Source organism: Furipterus horrens, unplaced genomic scaffold, assembly GCF_987537825.1.
Source record: "Furipterus horrens unplaced genomic scaffold, mFurHor1.1.pri manual_scaffold_11, whole genome shotgun sequence".
Taxonomy (NCBI): Eukaryota; Metazoa; Chordata; class Mammalia; order Chiroptera; family Furipteridae; genus Furipterus; species Furipterus horrens.
The window spans coordinates 14653589-14674926 of record NW_028327181.1 but is presented as its reverse complement, the minus strand read 5'-3'; the positions used below and the strand labels follow the sequence as shown (position 1 = coordinate 14674926).

The 21338-nt window shown below is 42.3% G+C and overlaps 2 protein-coding genes across 2 annotated transcripts; one reads left to right on the top strand and one right to left on the bottom strand.

Moving 5' to 3' along the window:
* Positions 1–3398: 3398 nt before the first annotated feature.
* XBP1 (X-box binding protein 1) lies at positions 3399–8350 on the top strand. The gene is given in 6 exon segments (XM_090292325.1): positions 3399–3693; positions 4744–4840; positions 5604–5732; positions 6767–6826; positions 6829–6912; positions 7219–8350. Coding segments are annotated over 6 exon segments (1164 nt in total). The 5' UTR covers positions 3399–3454; the 3' UTR covers positions 7774–8350.
* Positions 8351–12426: 4076 nt separating this feature from the next.
* CCDC117 (coiled-coil domain containing 117) lies at positions 12427–20456 on the bottom strand. The gene is made up of 5 exons (XM_090290914.1): positions 20018–20456; positions 19296–19346; positions 16803–17027; positions 16210–16347; positions 12427–14065 (listed from the first exon to the last, which is right to left on the bottom strand). The coding sequence occupies exons 1-5, from the start codon at positions 20197–20199 to the stop codon at positions 13828–13830; spliced, it is 834 nt and encodes a 277-aa protein (XP_090147040.1). The 5' UTR covers positions 20200–20456; the 3' UTR covers positions 12427–13827.
* Positions 20457–21338: the final 882 nt, after the last annotated feature.

The following is a 21338-nucleotide window of genomic DNA, read 5'->3' as shown; positions in this document are numbered from 1 at the left end:
TGGTCTCGGCGCGGGTGCGTGCAACCCTAACCCTCAATCTGAGCATGTACGATCCCTGGTCTGGGCCTGTACAGGAGGCAACCGACTGACGCTTCTTTCTTGCACTGATCTTTCTCTTTCTCCCTCTCTCCCTTCCTCTCTCTCTAAAAGCAATGAAAAAAAAAATGTCCTCGGGTGAGGATGCAGAAAAAAAAAAAGAGTAAATGAAAAGAGTAAATGGGATCAAATTTTGTGAATGTTTGTATTTTGAAAAAAAAAGCAGTGTTTTTTGTTGGGAGGAAAGTTGTACTATTCAAATCTTTTTTGCCTACTCCATCTGTTGATTCTGAAAAAGGTATATTTATGATTATGGATCTGCTGTCTTCGCCATTTATTTTCAATTTTTGTTTTATACATTTCAAAAATATGTTACTATGTTTCTAAAGATTTATGACTGGTAACTTGTAACTTTAATCAACACGAAGCACCTTTCTGTGTCCTTAACACCTTTGCTTTAAATTCTGTTTTGTCTGATATTAATGTTGCTACATATGCTTTCTTTTTGTAAACATTTTCCTGGTAAGCCACTTTCTATTCTTAAGCTGTTTTGTTTTATGTGTTACCTCCTAGAAACAGCATATAGCTGAATTTTGGATTTTTCATTCAACCAGAGCCTTTCTCTTTGACAAAGAGTAACAGTCCATTTGTGTTTACTTTTTATAATATATTTGGACTTATTCCTATCCTGTTATTTTGTTTCCTACATATTCTGTTCCTTGTATTTCCCGCTTTCCTTACACTTTCTGGAATGACTTTATTGTTCTCTCTCACTGTTGCTCTCACTATTAACACATCTATTTATTCTAATAGTGTCTAGTATTAATCATTATGCATCCTTTCCCCCAAAGGAGGCAGGATCTTTAACACTTTTATTTCCCGTCTTTCTGTTTACCTGTGCCATCTTACATATTGAAATACCATCTAGACCTGGGCTACTCAATAAAATACAATGCAAGCCACTTTTGTAGTTTTTCAAAATTTAGCAGTCCATTTAAAAAGAGAGGTCAAGTTAATATTTAAAAAAGCAGTTTAGCAAAATATCAAATATACTATCAACACGTAATCAGTATAAAAATGATCAGTGACGTATTTTCCATTTTTTGCATACTAAGTCTTCAAATCCACTGTGCATTTCACGCTTGCAGTACATTTTAATTCAGAGTAGCTGCATTTCAAGTTATCTTTAAAGCCACACGTGGTTAGTGACAACCATATGAGAGCAGTTCTTGAATTTTACTTTCAGTCTGTTACTGGGTTTTGTTTTGTTACACTGATACATTTAGACTTAATGACTTACTGCTTCTCATCACTGTTTTCTTACATTGCACAAAGATTAAGAACTTTGTATATTATGCACATTTTAGAGCTCTTATTACAAGTGCCTAGTAAGTACTTTAATAACTAATGGCATCTGATACAAGGATTATCAGATTAGTCTTACATACAGGATATGAAACTGTTCAGAGGTATGCACTTGAGTACTTGAGACTTCATGGATAGCAATCTGCATTCTGTCAAATTACTTTAAAATCGGCATGACTTTAAATTTTATCAAAAAGATACAAAACTGGGGGAGTCAACTTTAACATTGGTTTTCTACCCCATTAACCAAGATCAAAATGTAATGCGCCAGCCTTTTCTCCTCTGCACCAGCGTCTTGTGCATTCTCCACATGGTTACCCACTGGGCGATGGCCTCATGCATTTTATTTTTATGCCTAAATGATTTAAATTTCTTTTTAGTTTTTCTGGGACTTTTTACACAGTGTCAGACATTTGCCTGGCCTTCACAAATGTTAACTTAAAAGATTGCATGACAATTACATTACTTCTCTCAGAACATCTTACAGCTTTCCAAGGTGCAGTGCAGTTGTCAACCAGAAGGAACTTCAAAAACTTCTCCCAAAAGGCCTGGGAGACCAGCTACAACTCTCCTTACCCTTGCAGCCACGTTAGGACCCACATAGTTTTCAAGGCTGATGAGAGTTAAGGAGACAGGCTTCTTTGTCCTGGGGAAGTCTTGGATCACCATCACCTCTTTTCCTGTCCACAGAAGCACTGTGTGTTCAGGAAGCCGTGAACTGGGCCAGCTCACTTTAAATAAATTGTCACTGATTTCACTCTGCCATTTGGAGGAAGAAAATACCTGTTAGGAGGCTCATGGGGTATCCTTGGGAATAACAGGAACTGTGCCCCTTTAAAGGGCCTGCATATCAAGAGACTGAATTTAGTTCCTTCTTCCCATCCTGTTCCCTCCCCACCAAATTATAACTGAAGAGCTAATCTGACATAGTAACACCGTAGAATTGCCTAGAACTAGTCTATCTTTTCACTTTTTGCATATATTCCAATCACTGGCTATGTGTTTACTAATGTTTGCATCCCTAGAACCTAGAAGTGTGCTGAGCACAGAGGAAGCAGTAACTACTTGTTGCAAGTATTGGTTTGTGACTCTAGGGAACTTAAGTTTGTAATTTGCTTTTAAAAGGTAAACCTGTATGTGTGGGGTGTTTTCTCGGGATTTTCCACGTTAATATTCATGTGTCTAAATTGCTCCCTAGCTGCCATCCCAAGGGCCCCTCCTTCACAAGCGCTGTTCTCAGCCCCCAACCCCATTACTCCACAACCGCGGGTCATAAACCTTCAACTTCCCTCCATTTTTACACGTGAAGTACTTTTTTTTACTTCTTTAAAAATATTACATACGCTCATACTAGAAAACTCAAAGTAAAAGAAAAATTAAAATATCTGTATTCCTGCCACTCGGGGATAACATCTATCATTTTTATTAAGCCCTTACTATGAGCTAAACCTAGTTTAAAAATGCGCGATCTCATGTTCTAAAGACTCTTACTTCTCTGAGTTTCTTTACAGGCTTTGTTTTCCAACTCAAGGCCCGACTTGGCTCTCTCCCTACTTTCCGTCCACTCGGGGTACGAGGTGGCGCACGAGATAAAATTCTGTGCGCTAGAGGTAAACATCCTCATCTGGGCTGAAATGCGTCCACACGGAAATCTCTCGGTTTGGAATTAAATTGTCATTCCGAGTAAAAATGCAGCAGCCTACGGGGAAAAATTAGTTTGCTAGGGAAACTCCACCTGGCCCCGACCCTGCCTCACGAGCCCGGGGGGGTGGTCCCCCGGCCCTTCTATCAGCTGCACCCGCCCAAGGCTGGGTCCTGCCGGTCGCCCCCGAGAAAAAAATGTCCCCCGCACACCCTACGGGGAAAAAAGCGCTGCCACGCTAGACGCTTTGGCCACGCCCCTGCCGGGCACTCCGAGCCAATAGGCGATGAGATCGAAGTGCGTCATGCAGCATTGGCCAATCGTGGGGGGCCACGACCATAGAAAGGCTGGGTGCAGCCGGGCCTGGCGGCTGGCTGGCTGCAGTGCGCACAGGTGTAGACGCTTTTGGCCATGGTGGTGGTGGCATCCGCGCAGAGCCCGGTGGCCGGGGCCCCCAAAGTGCTGCTACTGTCCGGCAAGCCCGTTGCCGCCGCCGCCACTGCCGCCGGGGCCCCGGCCGGCCGGAATGTGCCACTCATGCTGCCGGGCCAGCGAGGCGCCAGCGCAGAGGCAGAGAGCGGGGCACCAACCCAGGCTCGAAAGCGACAGCGCCTCACACACCTGAGCCCCGAGGAGAAGGCACTACGGAGGTGGGCGAGGGCCCCGTGTCTGGGACCGGGTCAGAAACCGGGACCAGGGGTGGGTCTGGATCGGGCCGCGCTCGGGTGCCCTCGGCCTGGCCGGTCCGGTGCCAGCGTGGCGCGGGGCGGGGCAGGAAGTCTGGACTGACCGGATCCACTGCGCTGAGTTGAGTTCGGGCTGCTCATGTCTCTTTTATTTCCTTCTTTTCTATCTCGTTAGATATGCCTAGGGCTGGGTGTGCAGGACCCTGGGTTCCAGGCCCTTTTTGATGTGTGACCACAGACAGGTCGTTCAGCTTTTCTGAGCTTGAAGTCGAACAGCCTCTCGGTTTACATACTTTATTTTGAGGAGCCGCTGAAATGACAGCTGTTGCAAGCACTGGGAGCTCTGTTAGGCTCGCTAGTCAGACTCTGCGGCCTTAAAATGGTATTTACTTCATGAGGTCGTTGGGGAGATTAAGAAAGAAATGCCAATTACTTAGTTCTCTGTAACGTTAGATCTTTTCTGACCTGTGTGCACTTCGTGTTTTCTTAAGTGCCTCCCTCCTCCAGCAGACATGGCTCCAGCCTAGGATCTCAGCACTAGAGAGGAAAGCATCAGCCTCTCCCTTATTTGACTTGTGCTTGGGGAGAGAAGGTTTATGTCATAGCGCGACTGTGGCCTTCACTAGATTTAATTATTCCAGGTTGATCCTGTTTGAGGGCTTGGAGACAGGAAGCAATGGGGCGGGCGGAGGAGGGGGGGATGGAAAAGGGAGGAGGGTATTTCTTAATGTTGCAAGATGAGTAATATTTGTGTCCAGCCCCCATGCTGTGGCCGGAGTGAGACTGAGGTGGATGATGCAATATGAAAGAGAATAAAGCAGTTCAAGCGAGATTGAAAGAAGGCTGCATTTTTGTTTTGTTTTATTTTATTGAGGGGAACAGCCTGAAGTGTATTTTACCATTTGCCTCCCTTATATTGTAAATTGATGTGAAAGCACCAGCTGGCCAAGTTTTCAAATAAAGATATAAATAAGGTTTGAGATGACTCAGTGTGTATGTCCCTTCTGTTCTTAGGAAACTGAAAAACAGAGTAGCAGCTCAGACTGCCAGAGACCGAAAGAAAGCTCGAATGAGTGAGCTGGAACAACAAGTGGTAGATTTGGAAGAAGAGGTAAAAATACTTAAGGCTGAACTCTCCTCTTTTATCCATCGTGTATGCTTCCTTGGTAAATGTGCTGATATTCGTTGCCCATCCCAAGTTGTTTCAGTCCCTTTAGAATAAAACTGAACATGTAATTAAAAGTTAAACTAATCTGAGTTAAGGTAGATGGTGAAGTTTGATGAGAGAAGTGATGGACCCTCTGGCATGTGGTACTAGATCTGTTTCAAAGTTGGTGAATTACATTACAACACTGTTCATCAAGTTAGTACTAAGAAATTAAGAGCAGATAGGAAATCATTGCTTAAACTTGACCCCCTTCCTGACTTGGCCAAAGTCCACTAATGGTTCTCTTTACCTTCTAGGGTCCACCTAATCTTAAATTGTTGTGAGTTACACATCCTAAATACATAAGGATTATTTATATTGTTTTTATTTTTTTAACATATTTTGATTTTATGGCCTACTTTTATTGTTACCTGCCAGTTCAAGATAGGGTATTTTTTGACATCATATTTAAATTAAAGCTACAAATCACCCTTGGCTGAGGTCTGTATTAGTTGGAGGCATTGTGTTATTTGTGACTCCATGAAATGGCACTTCTTAAATAGCTTTATTTTCAGTAATTATGACCATGCCTTCTAATACCTAGTATGAACTGGATAAGCATAGTTTTTCTAACATAGAAGGAAAGGAAATTAATTGTAGTGAAATGTTATCAGATTTATTAAGTTGAAAGAGATGTTTTAATAGCCTCTTATGAACTTTCTTCCAGAACCAAAAACTTCTGCTGGAAAATCAGCTTTTAAGAGAGAAAACTCATGGCCTTGTAGTGGAGAACCAAGAGTTAAGACAGCGCTTGGGGATGGAGGCCCAGGTTACTGAAGAGGAGGAAGAAACCAAGGTAAGTATCTCCTTTGTTTGGTGTCATATATGAGAACTGGTTCTAAGTGACATGGCATAACCTCTTTCTTTAATGACATTTATTTTCAGTTGTGTATTGAATAGTACTAAATGCTAATGATTAAAATAACTTACATGGCCCTCTAAAAGCAAGTTCTAACAAGTGTCGATAGCCACTAAGATGTGCCAGTATTAAGGAGAACGAGAATAGGAGAGCCAGTCAAATCTGGCTTTGAATGTTACTAAATTTATAGTAGCTTTTTGATGACTATGAATGACTAAGGAAAGGACTCATTTTCATAGTGACACTTCTCTGATAGAAGATTTGTGGCTTGTAATCTGTGGATTCTGTTAGCTTCAACGACAATGCTTAAGTGGTCTAAGGTCGACAGTAGGGCAGTTCTACTCTGTGAAGGTAATGTTAAGGACAAACTTTAAAATAATCACTATCCAAAAAGATTCTGGGTCTAAATTTACCATAACATTATATTACTTAGGGACATTATTATTATGGAGAATATCATTAGGATATTATTTAAGAATATCAGTCCTAGCCCTGGCTTGTGTGGCTCAGTGGGTTCGGCGTTGTCCACAGGCTGAAAGGTCACCAATTCGATTTCTGATCAGGGCACACACCTGGGTGTGGGCCAGGTCCCTGGATGAGAATGTGTGAGAGGGAACCGATCAATCTTTCTCTCGCGCGTTGGTGTTTATCTCCCTCTCTTCCTCCCTTCCCCTCTCTCTGCAAATAAATAAATCTTTAAAAAAAAAAAGCATCCTGCTTGAAACTTGGGGGAGTAAAAATGTTCCGTAGTATACAAAATTACAATGAAAAGTTAGTCTTACTCCCTTTTCTCATCTTTTCTTGAGGACTCAAGAAAATGGAAATAACAAAGGTAAGGGAAAGATTTCAGCCCTAAAGATTAGTTTTCTAAATTTCTCGAAAAGTTGAGAATCACAGCTGCCTGGTGAGCATTTTTCCTTGGGGATCCTCAGCTGTTTGAGCAGTTTAATCACTTTGGTGTTTCCTCTCAGGGGAATGAAGCGAGGCCGGTGGCCGGGTCTGCTGAGTCCGCAGCACTCAGACTACGTGCACCTCTGCAGCAGGTGCAGGCCCAGTTGTCACCCCTCCAGAACACGTCCCCATGGATTCTGACAGTGTTGACTCTTCGGACTCTGAGGTAGGGGTTATGTGGATTTACTAAGAGCTGTCTAACATCTGTTCAATGCCCAATATCCCTAACCAGACAGATTAGGGTAGAAGTTAGTTTGGGTTGGGTTAGGGGTGGACATCAACTGACTACCTTTCTGTTTCCAGGTGATCCAAGACATGGAATGAAGTGTAGATAAATGGGTTTGGTGGGTTCCAGAGATTATCATGTAGCATAATGACTAATTTACATTATGGAACCTAGTACTAAGTATTCTAGGTAGATTCTCAGGTGCATTCTAATAGTTGGACTCCATTTACTTTTTGCCTCTTGCAGTCTGATATCCTGTTGGGTATTCTACTCAACTTGGACCCAGTCATGTTCCTCAGATGTCCTTCTCCAGAGTCTACCAGCGTGGAGCAGCTCCCAGAGGTCTCCTCAGAAGGACCCAGTTCCTTACCAGCCTCCGATTGTCCATCACTGGGGACGTCATCAGCCAAGCTGGAAGCCATTAATGAACTGATTCGTTTTGACCATGTATATACCAAGCCTCTAGTCTTAGAGATACCCTCTGAGACAGAGAGCCAAGCTAATGTGGTAGTGAAAATTGAGGAAGCACCTTTCAGCCCCTCAGAGAAAGAACACCCTGAATTAACTGTCTCAGTGAAGGAAGAACTTGTAGAAGATGACTTCATTCCAGAGCTGGATATCCCAGATCTTCCATCCAGCCCCTGCCTGAAGCCATCTTCCTGCCTGCTGGATGCTTACAGTGACTGTAGCTATGAGGGCTCTCCTTCCCCCTTCAGCGACATGTCCCCTCTGCTTGATGTAGACCATTCTTGGGAGGACAGTTTTGCCAATGAACTTTTCCCCCAGTTGATTAGTGTCTAAGGAATGGTCCAATACTGACCTTTTCCTTGACTATTACACTGCCTGGAATATGGTAGAGAAGCCTGTTTGTGCTTCATTCAAAAGCCACAGTAGAAGGTAAACAGCAAAGAAATTGTTCAAACTTCACAGGTCCCCCCAGGTATTGTCTTCTGACATTCAGCGGGGCGGGGTACTCAAGATACAGTACTATAATGCAGAATTATAGCTTCTGCTTCTGAGGTTGTACCTTTATCTTAAGGGCAACAGTTTGCTCTAAAATACTTATGTAGAGGACATCGGACAGGGAATTTATGAATGGCCCTTTATCATTTCTCGTTGGCCCTTTGTCATTTCTCAGCATCCCAGGCTTGCCTCCGATTTTAGGTCCTTTAGTTTGCTTCTGCAAGCAGAGAGAAACCTACCCGAGGGGGCTCTCTTTCCCTCATGTACAGTTCCAGTAAAGATCAAGAATCTTTTATAAAGTTACAGAAATTTACTACGTAAATGCCTGATGGAATCTTTCCCTGCTAGTGTAACTTCTGAAGGTGCTTTCTCCATTTATTTAAAACTACCCATGCAATTAAAAAGTGCAATGCAGTGTCTTTGTTCTTTGATTCGTTCTTGGACCTTGTCTTATGTTCCCTCTAGGTGTTTCACTGTTTGCCATGGCAGTGATTTATCCAACTTCAGTAACCATGCAACTTTAAAGTGACTGAAGATTTTTTTCCCCCTTAATTACTGCCTGCTCCAATTCCCGGTGGCCATAAGTGATATAATCTACTCTGAGCAGTTACTATATTTGAGACAGTTTCTTCAGCCTAACAGACCAATATCACAGCTAATAAGTGGCAGAGCTAGAACCCTTAACCACTGGTTTGCTATACCACCTCATGTAAGAGAAGGACATGTGTTAAATACCAAGATTCTCTTGCCATTATTTAAGGAATTAAGAGCATATTCTAGAATCAGACTCCCTGGGTTCAACTCTGCCACTGTTAGCTGGGTAACCCTGGACGTATAATACCACTTCTTCATCTGTACGAGGGCATAATAGTCACTGTCTCTTAACAGTTGCTAAACAATTCACACAGATGGTATATTATAAGCCCTTAGAATATGCCAGGCACCATCCCAAGCACTCAGAAGTTAGCTTTTGTCACCTAATCCACTTTGGAAGGATTTTAATCGTTTATAGAATCATACACTCTAGAACTTTTTCACTAAAGAATGAACCTGTCCAAGGAAAACTAGGTATTAATACAATCCCCAAACTAGAGACTTGATGACATCATCCTTCATGGTGCACCTCTTCCTTGGGAATCTTACAAGACATAAAGGGCTTCCCTAACTTAAGACATTTCACCTAGGCCAGCATTCTATACCAATATTTATTAAGACACTCTGGGGAGGTCAAAGTGAAGGAGTACACAAAAGGAGATGGGATACAAAAAGTCCCAAGCAGCAAGGCAAAGCAGGCTCAAGTTTTCAACCAAGTACAAGAGAACACTTTTGGTGTGACTGGAGTAATGTCCACAGCATACTTGCAAGCAAGACAGCCTAAGATCCTTGGTCACTAAAGCCAGAGCCCAGCTGTGGTTCTTGGCATGCAAGCTTGCTTAGTTTCTGTATCATAAATGTAAGGACAGTCTCCGGGACAGTCTCCAGCTGTCCCCGTGATTAAAAACTTTGATCACCTGGTTTTCTGTACCTGAAAACCTAAGTGCTGAGACTATTTAGGAATTGTGTAGGCAGATGTAATTACAGATGCATTTTAAGCCTCCATCATAATAGTACAAGCATCTGGGGATTGAGGCTCAAGTAATTTACATTCAAGTACATCACATGAAAGAGGCAGCTGTACTGACAGGAGTAACAGGACATACATAACTTGTGTAGATTATCAGGGTTTTCATTTCCTGCACAGATGGGTGAAAAAAACTAAACACTGCTCAGTGTTGAGAAAACACCTGGTATTCAAGGACATCTTCATATTCAAACACTCAATGGTTAGAAACAAGAATCAAGACCTTTTCCTACAAAACCAAAACATAATTTCTATTAAATGCAAAGGGTTGTCCATGACAGATTAAAAGAACCAGGTGACAGGTGCCTGTACACCATCTTCCGGGGCTTTGTAACACCAGTCTGTGTGTGCTCCTTTGCTTTTCTAGGCATACTACTGGAGCAGACACAAAGTAGGCACAGAATGGCAGTCAGAAGGTAATGCTGCCCACTCCAGGAATGTTTTATGGCATAGGTTAAGTCTAATTTCCTAAGAATTAAATCTTTACTCTGTGATTTCTAATGTTCATTAGGAGACAGCAATCCTTGGCTGGTGTGGCTCGTGGATTGAGCTCCAGCCTGTGAACCAAAGGGTGGCCAGTTTGATTCCCAGTCAGGGCACAGGCCTGGGTTGTGGGTCAGGACCCCACCAGTTGGGGGTGTGCAAGAGGCAACCACACACTGATGTTTCTCTTGCTCCCTTCCCCTCTCTAAAACAATCTTAAAAAAAAAAAAAAAAAAAAAAAAAAGAAAGAGCAAGACTGGCTTATTTAGCCACTAATCACTCAGCTGTTAAAGTCATCTTTATCTGGCTGGAGTTGTCATCTCTAAAACGCCACTGATAGAATATTTAAACAAAACTGATGTATACAAAACTCTATTTCCCCCTGAAGGAATTAAATGTTACGCTGCCTGAACTTCATTGTAGAGTTCAATGAAACCTAAATGATATTTTAGGTATTGCTGCAAAAAGACTGTAAAACCACTGGTCAAGTCTGAACACTGGACCTGGTGAATTGGATTATAATACTATCTTGTCACTATCTACTAAGGTTTTAGTTAGCAAACAGGTAAAAGAACTTTTAAGGATAACTTTTAGCTGTGATTTACAAATTTCGATGAAAAACAAAACAAGATCCTGAGTCTTCTGTAAACTGTAAGTTCTGCCCTTAAGTCTGGGACCCACATTTATTAAGCAGCGGTTGTGACTATGCAGGCAACACTGCCACCCAGTGACCTATCAAGTCAAGAAAGGAATGATCATGGAATTGAACATCATGGAATTTTCCTATTCCCTAAAGGTCCCAAACCTATAAAAACAGAACTGTGAACTCTATATTCCATTTTCAACTTCATATTTGAAAATTTTTGAAGACTCCGTCACCAATGCCATCTGAATGCTGGCAATCAATCACTATTATCAATCAAAGCTGTTGACTGACAACAGCAGTGCACTAAGAGCGGAAAGCATTCTAAGGGTTTTAGAAAGGCAAAGCACAGTATGCCTGTTTTGCAAAGAGCTAATTCATTTATAAAACTTACCTTTAGCCCAATGTAATCATCTCTTTAGAACATATTTAATCCCCTCACTGATATGAATGCTACTTCAAATACAATTTAGAGGAAACCAAAGGAATACAAATATCTCAAAAAGTCCAAAACACTTAGGAATTTTATTGAAAACAACAAAATACAGAAACACCAGATTCTCATTTTAAAGTGACACTTCTCCAGAACTTTCCTAGTACTGCACCATTCTTATCACTATTAAAAAACAATTCCAAATCCAAAGTAATTAATAAACTTGCTGGTAAATGTTCTTTCCATGGTTCTAGTTACTTTTCAAAATTTTACATTTGCACCTTTCAAGAATGCGATTAATAAAAAAAAAACCTGGCTGATTAATATTTGTGAGAACTGGACTTACTCTCCTCATACTAATTAAAAAAACAACCACCCACACACCCTACTCAAACTCAGAGAAAATATACATTTGTTCATTAAAGCTCACCTGCTTTAGGTAATATTTTTTCTCTTCACTCATTAGCATAGAAAGCTAATGTTTGATCCATGCTGCAACAGCTGTACAAAATGAAAAGACCGATTATTCCTCTAGGAAAACCTTAAGGCAAACGCAAAAGCCTTATGCTACAAAAGAAACACAAAGCAGAAGCCTGGGGACTGTGGACAAGGCTCAGATGAACAAGCACCACAAGGATGAAGATGACAATTTTTGTATAAACATATGCAAGAGGTTTAAAAAGAAGCATTGAACATCCGTTCTCCAGCAGAAATAATTGTTCTGTCAAGATAGCTTGACTCCTGAAACAGGTTCTGCTTAGATTTTAACTAGCAGGATCTCAATTTTTTCCTATATTTACCAATGATGTTAGAGCCTTGTTTGGGGGCACATCTTTCCTCCTTTTCATCACACACAACACAGACCTTTGGTCAGAGGCCTGACCAACAATTCCTATAGAAGACAATCAGTGTGTCTGGGTGCTTCTTGGGAAAGCTGTCGCCCCCCCTCCCACCCTAACACTGGGACTAACTCCAAATTCCAGGCAGTTGCTTCATGTTTTGGGGTTGGTTGCACTAGAACAAATTTTTTAGCGTGGAGATTTCTTTAAGGCTACAAACTTTGCAAGTTGGTCCCATTAAACAATGACCTAAAAGCAGTTTTTCAAATGGCATGAATCAAACACTTGCAGATTTCAACAGAATACAGTTTACATTCATCTCTAAGTCTGAGATTAAGAAACTATTAGCTGGTTTCCAACTAGTTTAAATACTGGTTTGAAGTTTGAATAATTTTACTGTGTAGACATTAAATATGTTGTTTAAATATTAAACATTAAGTTTTTTCCTGACTATCCAGACAGAAATAAAGGAGGAACAAAAGGCAAGAGAAGAAAGAGTCCAATTAACAGACTTGTGACTTCTATGCCATCTGTAACAAGGGAAGGGATTTCAGAGTGTTTCCAAAATGCCTGGGAGCTAGTTACTAAAAAGTTACCTCTATACTTGGCATAAATCATTTTTCTTCTACACAAGGTATCTGATTCCTCCAAAGGGGGAAGAAACCCAGAAAATGAACTGGGATGGTCTCCTGTTCACATTGTGTGAGGAAAGGGCCAGTATTACACTATTACACTCATTTAACAAGTTATAGTGAATATTCTGTAGCATTAAAGGAGTTGTCATTTCGCTTTGCACTACGGAGTCCTTGCCACACAGAAGAGCTCTTCCTGAGAAATTAAAAAAATTCAATCCTGGTTATCCCAAAGGACATCTTGAGCTGGTTTAGGTCTGAAAAATGAAGACTCCCTGCTAGCAGGAAGCTATTCTCTACTAATTTTTAAAGCTACTGCACGATAGTTGAAGCACCAGGCAAACTGGCTATTTCAGTAAATCTCAACATTGCCTGCACATATGTTATCAGGTAATTATTCTGTCATTGTTTTCTAAATTAACATTAAACACTCAACTTGCTAATACAGGTACAACCTTTAACTACTGAAGTTATCAATGCTGGGCTTAGTTAACACAGCACTTCCTTGGGATTACCTAAGAGATGCTTCTCTCAGCCAATTTGCATGGGGGGTTACCTCAAAATCTTTTATCACTCAAATTAAGTTGTAAACATTACTGAATAGCTTGGTTTATTAACTACCCAAGGGAATCCAAGGAGCTCCAGTAGCATAAAGTAAAAAAGCCTCAAAAGAAAAACATCTTCTTTGTATTTTCATCACATTTTCAGAGGCAAAGAGGTGAGCCACAATGCTACTGGCTATTTAGCTACATTATATTGACAACTACTGTACAAGTTTCAGAGTCTCTATTAAATTTCCTAGCAATAGGCTTAAGCTACTGCTTTCTTCCCTCCTTCTCCCTGATCAGTCACCACTGTAAACAGAGCTCTTATCTACAGATAAAGTTGTGATTCAACTGTCAGGGTACAGCTATAGTAGCAGTATCTTTCTTTCTTAATGCGTCTTTTTCAACTCATGTGTCTGAGTCTTCTCTAAGTATCTGAATGGTTTAGACCATGTGACAAATGATTTAAGTCACCCTTACACATATAGTTTCTATATTTGCCTGTGCAGACTATAATGTCACAATAATAATCTCTCTAGAAAACAGCTATTCCCTTGAGACAAGCTTCCTTGGCAAAAAGTTGAATTTAAGAAATGGCTACCCAAAATGAGAGTCCCACCCCAGATCACAGGTGGAGATACACCCGTTTCAACTGAACACATGAGCCTTTCAAAATTGTCAACTAGAAACAGATTTCTAGAGTTCCATCTCTTCTTCTGTGCAAGCAGCTGTCTCCAAACTGTTGTAAATAGGCATCCCTGTTTGCCGAGGTTCCAAGAACAGTTCAGTTCTCCCAGGGAAGGCAGTGCCGGTGACGGCATGTTTAGTTTGGCTCTCTCCCGTGTAGTTCTTAGCATTAGATGATGGCTTTGGCTTATCAGAAAGGAGTTCAGGGAGAGGTTTCCAGAGCACAAGCTCCATAGAAGGACGGCTCCTAAGACATAAAATAACAGATTTTTTAAATAAAAAATTTTAGGATGTGGAAATAAAAGCTGTATGTTAAAAAGCTAGTATCTGCTATTAATGTGTAGGGTTAAGAACTGATGATATCAAAATAAAGAGATTTATGATAACTCAAATTAATATTTAGAAAGGACACTTAAATATATAAAATTTTACAGTTCTGCTTGCATTTTTAACCAAACCAAGTGGCTGTACTGGTGCTGTGATTAAAAGTAACAAACATCTAATGTGAAAAAATACAGGTCTCTGACTTAACATTATAACTTTCTATTTTTTCCCCCAGAGAGAGGGGGTGGGAGGGAGACAGAGAGGGAGAGAAACATTGATCACTTGTCTCTCACATTTGCCCCCAACTGGGGACCTGGCCCGCAACCCAGACATGTGCCCTTACAGGAACTGAACCAGCGACCTTTCATTTTGCAGTCTCAATCCACTGAGTCACACCAGCCAGGGCATAACTTTTTTAATAGTATGGTGTGGGCTACTATCTTGTACTAAAACCATTAAAAATGAAAATGAAACAATGGACAAACACATTAAAAGTATCTCAGTATGTCCTTTATAGCTATGAAGTATAATGCTTTTTGCAGTAAGCCAAAATGATTTATGGGCCCAATGCCTATGTCTGCGCCACCCCTCGCCCAGCCCTCCCCCAGCTGCTAATGGTTTGATGGTTTCTAGAGCCCAAAAGCAAGTAAGGCAAAATAAAACACAAACAATAAAGAATACCTCCAAAGGCTAGCTTATGGAAAACTACCAAGACTAGAGGGCAATGTGACCTGCTTACTCTTGGCTAAACTGTTTGCCTGCCCTCAGAGCTGGGCAGTAAATTATAAATTTAAGCCAGGGGGCCAACCCCAAATCTTTGTGATCTAACATCAAGCAGCAGCTGAACCCACTGTGGCCAAAGGCAATAACGCCTCATCTACCTAGCATCACTGGGACTGGTGTCCTAAGAGACTGTTTCAGATATCTGTCACACTCACTAAGCATCAATTCTTATCTAGGCAACACCTAAATGGCACTTTACAACTTGCTTACAGCAGATAATGAGGACTTGAGATCACCTAGGCTCAAGGACTACAATAATTAGAGCTATCTTTAGTTCCTGTATGAACGAGCCCCAAGATGTTTTACTTTTTAGGTTCTTATGTTCGCTTTCCTGTTTCCTCTCTTGTCCTCACACTATACTTTTACTACTCACTACTTTGAGTTTGTTCTGCTCTCACTAGCTGTTTCTGTGCTTCTATTCTGATGATCTAGGAAACCAGCAAACTCAACTCATTAAACTGTCTAAATTAGGGGCAAGATGGTTCTCAGAGCTAAAGGCCTAGGGGGCTATATACACTATGAGATAAATGAGCTCTGATTTATAGCCTTTGTAATAACTCTTTTGATTGCTGGGAGACATTTTGATGATGGTGTTCCCCAAATAACTGAGAAAGCCTGGTAAACAAGAGGTTTTGAAATGTGGATTCTTTATCTCCCTCTAGGACCGTCACGCCTTTCCCTTCCCCCTCCTTGTTCGCCCCAGGCACATTTTTTAGCTTTGCCTCTCTCCTAAGCTCCAAGCCTTCTTCTGCCCCTGTAGCTTGTTTCCACAGCCGCTGCAGCCCAGCTGGCTCACTCCTACTACTTCTGTAACTTTGGTCAGGCAGACCAAAGGATTGGGGCACATGCCTGGGTTTCATGTAGGGTTCTGGCTTCGGGGTGTGCAAGAGGCAACTGATCAAAATTTCTCTTCCTCTCTTTTTCCCTTCCCCTCTCTCTAAAAATAAATAAAAGCTTTAAAATAAAAAAATAAAGTAAAAGAATGGGCTCTCTTGCCAGTCCTCCCATTCCCAAACAGAACACAGTGCACTTCAGACTTCAACAGAATCCAGGGTGAGTAGGCAAAGCCGCCCCTCCCGCGCGCACACCTCAAACTCCGGCTTGCACTGCATTTGCTCACCCCCTTGAATTGTAAAGGTCTGTCTGTAACCTGGGCTAAATACAAAACCTTCTGTCCTTTAACTGTAGATGAAGAGACGGCTAGGATAGGACACGCAGCATCTACAGACACTGGGTTTTCCCTCCAAAATCGTAATTAAGTAAAAACCAGGAACCAAAACTTACATGGACTCAATCATTTTCTTTGTAAAAACTTCATCAAACTCCCTCTTCAAACCTGTTTTCATGGTATCAGAAAGGACAAGACTGGGGAGATGGTTAATATTTCTGTCAGCTTCAACTTCTTCATCTTCATCAATTATCCTAAATAAAGGCAGAAGCAGCAGAGAAAGAAAACTTTTTTAGTCAAGCTATTATATATTCTAGTAATCGGACACAATTTTTGAAATAAAAAAGGGTAAAAGCAACAGGTGCTACATCCAAAGGTCAAGTAAAATATGAGACTATACATGAGTGAAAAAATTATATACAGAAATTACTCAACATTTCATTTACAGAAGTTTTATATTAGATGCAAGAATGTATCCCTGAAAACTCTCATAAACCAAAAATTAATATCCAGAGATAGTAACTGAAAGTATTATGTCTAGTTCTATGAGAAGAGGTTACTTTAACATTTAATGAGTTTGCTTATTTTTACAGTCTCTCTGAAAGGTTAAGGATCAAGGTATCATTGAATGATGAATTAGATTAGCTTAAAAGAGTAGCAACATGACATAGGAACAACAACAAGCCTGCTGCATACGCTGCCCATTTACCTGTCCTCAATTTCCTGAAGCTTCCTTCTGGCAACTTCACACTGTGGTTCTCCAGTTGTCTGATCCATTTCTTCACAAATAACATCTAACATGCCCGGTGCAGAAAGGCCACTAGTACATGGATTTACTCCATGACCTTCTATATCCTGATGTGCACAAAGACTCCAGTCATTAGGACCAGCACAGAGCCCTGCTTCAGTTATCCTTTTCTTTCTTATTGGGCAACTGGAAAAAAAAATTACAACGAAAATCCTGACTAATATAAATGAAATGTGCATCATCCCTCTAATGAAATTCTTATATGGACTAAAACTAATAATTTTTGACTGTGTGATTACAAGATGGAAAAGCATGCATTTTCTTTTCTGTCACTCTCACAGACTCCCTGAGACTTTTTCTTCTACTGTTCTCGCTGCCAAACTAAGCTGTACCTGCAAGATTCTGCTTTTTCAAATTAGAAGTGTTCAAGATAGGAACTTAAAGTCATTCCTATTTATCTGACTCTGAATAGGTCAAGTGGGAGTAAGGAAAAGCAACAACTCAGCGCCAGCCATATTTTGTCATACTGCTGCAGCTCCATCAAACTGGTCATACGGGGCGGTGGTCTGTAGGCACCCTCTATTCCCTTATGGCAAAAATATATGCCTCATCAGGTCTGTTCCAAATACTGCAGGTGCTGATGAATGATATCGCTCATTTCTTGGTCCTCTCCAAAATGTCATACTGTCATTTGGCTCTTTGAGTCCTTGACTAATGGGGTATACTATTCTTCAAACAAACTACCTTTAATTTCTAGAAAACTTTGTATTTCATAAAGACCTTCAAGTTCATCAAATCCAATTTCTCTGTTTTGCGGATTTGCAAACTAGGAACTAGAATAACTAAAGTGCCCCCTTCAAAGTGTCATGTAAGACAGAGTTATATATTGGGCACCAGACAGACCCCAGAGATCCTGAATCCTATACTTCTGTGCCATTTTCACTAAAACTTCCAGCCTCCTTAGGAAAGTTTGACTGTTTAAACTCTTACCATGAACTAGTATTTGCAAGTACAATGATATGACCAGTTTAGTTGAAAGCTGCCTGAAGCAAGTTAAACAGACAACCAGCCCTGTTCCATTTAAGTATTTAGACCAAAGTACTTTATTGTCTGGGCATCAGCAAGTACAATCTCAAGACCGGAATAGAGCTCTGCAGCCAACAAAATTCATTAATGACTACCACAGCTTCTCATCCTCCAAACCGGAGGTCAAAGGAAGCAGCACAGATTTCACACGAAGTTCCTATTCCACGTTAAGACTATGAAAATCAACATTTAAGACTCTGGTGATACAAAATCTGACAAGTAATAATGCTCTCTTGAACCCAGATTGTTGACTGGAATCAACTATTAAATGTTTAGTTTATAATTAGTTTTAATTCATAAGAAAATATTAACAATGTCTAGCTATACATGAACTATTTCTATAATATTTGAATAGTTTCAAAATATGTGATCTTTTGGAAAGCAGAAGAAAAAGTTAAACACATAAGAAACTAGCTAAGAAAAGCAGAATAAATCTAGAGAGAACAGGTAATTTCCTACCACTTTGAACAATTCAACAATGTAATGAAACCAAATGTAAGTGCTGGGTTCTGATCTCTGACCTCTAACATGATTTGGACTAAATTAGTTCATGCCTATAGGTCTATTTTACAAATAATTAGAGATCAGTGATGATTAAGTCCCAAAGAAAATGTAATATAAGGGACTTCAAAATATTGATAAGAGCTGTAGAGTGGCAGCTGGGCAGCACACTTCTGGGCATTACACACCCAAATGTTAGTCCCTCATCCACCCAGGGCCTCAGTCTCTCCATTTGTAAGTTAAAGGTGGATAACTTAAAAAAATTTTTTTTTATTTACTGATTTTAAAGAGAGGGAGGGAGAGAAAGAAACATTAATTTTTTGTTCTACTTATTTCTGCATTCATTGGCTGCCTCTTGTATGTGCCCTGACTGGGGATCAAACCCACAGCCTTGGCGTAGCAGGACGATGCTCTAACCAATTGAGCTACCTGGCCGGGGAGGCACTGGAATCCTTTATTCAACAGCTTCGCATAGGGAACTCCAAGAGGTAAAAGCAAAGAGCAATCCCAAGGCAATAAAGAACATAAATACTCTCTGGACCAGTGGTTTTTAAAGTAAGGGAACTTTAGCCCTGGCTGGTGTGGCTCAGTGGATTGAGTCCAGGGCACATACCTGGGTTGGGGGTCAGGTCCCAGTTGGAGACACGAGAGGCAACCACACATTGATGTATCTCTCTCTCTTTTCTCCCTCCCTTCCCCTCTCTCTAAAAATAAATAAATAAACTCTTTAAAAAAAAGTTATCAGTTCCTTGTGCCTCCTTTCAGAGACATCTAATGTTTCATCTTTTCACTTACAACTAATTGAGGAAATAATACACGGTGAATTAAATGACCATTTGACGTGAATAAATGGCGCCTGAAACTTACTCATCATCTTCCAGCTCTAGCTTGTGTTTCTTTTTACAGGGAACTGAAGCACTGTTGAAACAAACAGAAAAGAAATCGGTCAACAGAGACACGTGCTGAGCCGTCCGTCAGCACCAGCGAGCGTCCTCGCCCGCACTCCCCAGCCGCGCCTGCCCCGCGCAGTGGCACGGATACACAGGTCACGCAGTCGGTCGGGTACATGGTGGGAGGCCTTCACCTAACCGGAGGCTGAGAGCTGAACTTTCCACTCTGCCACAGTACGGGGAGGCCCATCTGGGGAGATGCACGCAGAAAAAATGCACTCGGGGCAGGCACCGGGATAAGCGCTTTATTTCCAAGACCTCCCTCGGAGGACCCACTTTGCAGATGAGAGGCTGACTGTCCGAGACTCCGCAAGTGGCTCCCATCAGCGGCCGCCCCGTGTCTGAAAGAGGAGCGAGCGCTGCGCCCGCTGAGGGCACAACTAGGCTGCAGGCGGCCCGGGTTTCAATCCCAGCCCGATCCGGTCCAGCTGGGGAAAGTCTGCTCACTCCACGGAGGGGCGGACGGGCCGAGGTCCAAACGGGACTCCCCTCCCGGGCTGCACGACCTCCGGTGACTTCCAGTTACGGTCTCTGGAGATCAGTTTTCTCATTGGTAAACTGGAGCTCAGAAGGCTCCCGTGGAGGGTCCTGAGGAGGGAGCGCCCGGCCCGCCCGCCCCGCGCGCGCCCGGCTCCTCACCGTCCGCGCGCCGCACTCCCACCGGCGCTGCTCGGGGAAACGCGGGGCTCCGGCCGAGGGGCCAGCTCGGCACCGTCCACCCCCGGCGGCAAGGCCGGGCCGGAGAGAGCCGGCGGCGGCTGCAGGAAGTCCGAGCCACCACTCAAGGGGAGGCCGCTGAAGGGCCGACCGAGCGCGGCCATGGTCGGGGAGGCAAGGAGGTTGCGCCCGCCAGTGGGGCCGCACGCGTCCTCAGGTCTGGCAGCTGCAGCCACAGTGACTGCTGAGAGGTGTCCGCCTCTGAGCCTGCTCTTGACCTCACGTCACGCCTTCTAGAACCCTCCACCCCGGGCAGTCCAGGGGCACGCCGGGATTTGTTGTGTGAGGAGAGCAAGTGCCGCAAGGAATGCCGGAAGTTGCAGTCCTTCCAGACTACAAACAAGATGGCTGCCCTGGTTTAAGAGGTTAAAGGCTGAGGATGGTTCTGTCAGGTCTTGAATACGACGTAGGTTCGAATCCTCAGTACACGAGGTATGTAATCTCTGTACCTCAGTTTTCTCACTAGTAAAATCCGATAATAATAATATCTATTTTCTTAGGGTTGATGGGAGAAGTAAATGAATTAAACATATAGAGCACTTAGAACGCTTCTAACTGCACATGGTACAGATTCATTAAATATCAGCTATTAATTCCTTCTATGTTCTAATGTAAATGAAGTTGGTGATGCCTTAGAGGGAAAATTAGGGAGGGTTGGTAAAGACCTCAGAGTGCTTGTGAGAAGCCTTCCAGCTTTTGCCCGGGGCACCCAGAGACAGGCTTGCCGGAGGGGTTGGCAGAGTTGGTCAGCCCAAGACACTGATTATGCCCTATTTTTTCCATCTCAGGGAATGGCCCCATCATCCAGTCTGAGTTGCCTGTGCCAACGTCAATGCCCATCAGCCAAAGAACATACCTAAAATTGAACAAAGATGTGTTTATTAATAGACTCCTTCCAGTGAGGGAGTCTCTAGTAAGGGGAAATTTTTATAGGATTTGAGCTGTGGGAAGGTTCAAGGAAACAGAGCTTTGCTCTGGAATTACTATTGTCAGGAAGCAGAGATAATTCTATTATTGGGTGTCTTAGTCAATCTTTTGTTTTTAAAATTTTTATTTATTTATTTTCAGAGACAAGGGGAGGGAGGGACAAAGGGAGAGAAACATCAACGTGTGGTTGCCTCTCTCGCATGCCCCCAGCCAGGGACCTGGCCTGCAACCCAGGCCCGTGCCCTGACTGGGAATCGAACCAGTGACCTTTTGGTTTGCAGGCTGGCGCTCAGCCCACTGAGCCACCCCAGCCAGG

Excerpts from the sequence above, each read along its gene's own strand:
- CCDC117 (XM_090290914.1), bottom strand. The coding sequence starts at position 20,199 with ATGGCCGCGCTCGGTCGGCCCTTCAGCGGCCTCCCCTTGAGTGGTGGC. Across the intron at positions 19,347-20,017 it reads GGGAGTGCGGCGCGCGGACG|TGCTTCAGTTCCCTGTAAAA; the intron begins GTGAGGAGCCGG and ends TTGTTTCAACAG. Across the intron at positions 14,066-16,209 it reads AAGAAAATGATTGAGTCCAT|GAGCCGTCCTTCTATGGAGC; the intron begins GTAAGTTTTGGT and ends TTTATGTCTTAG.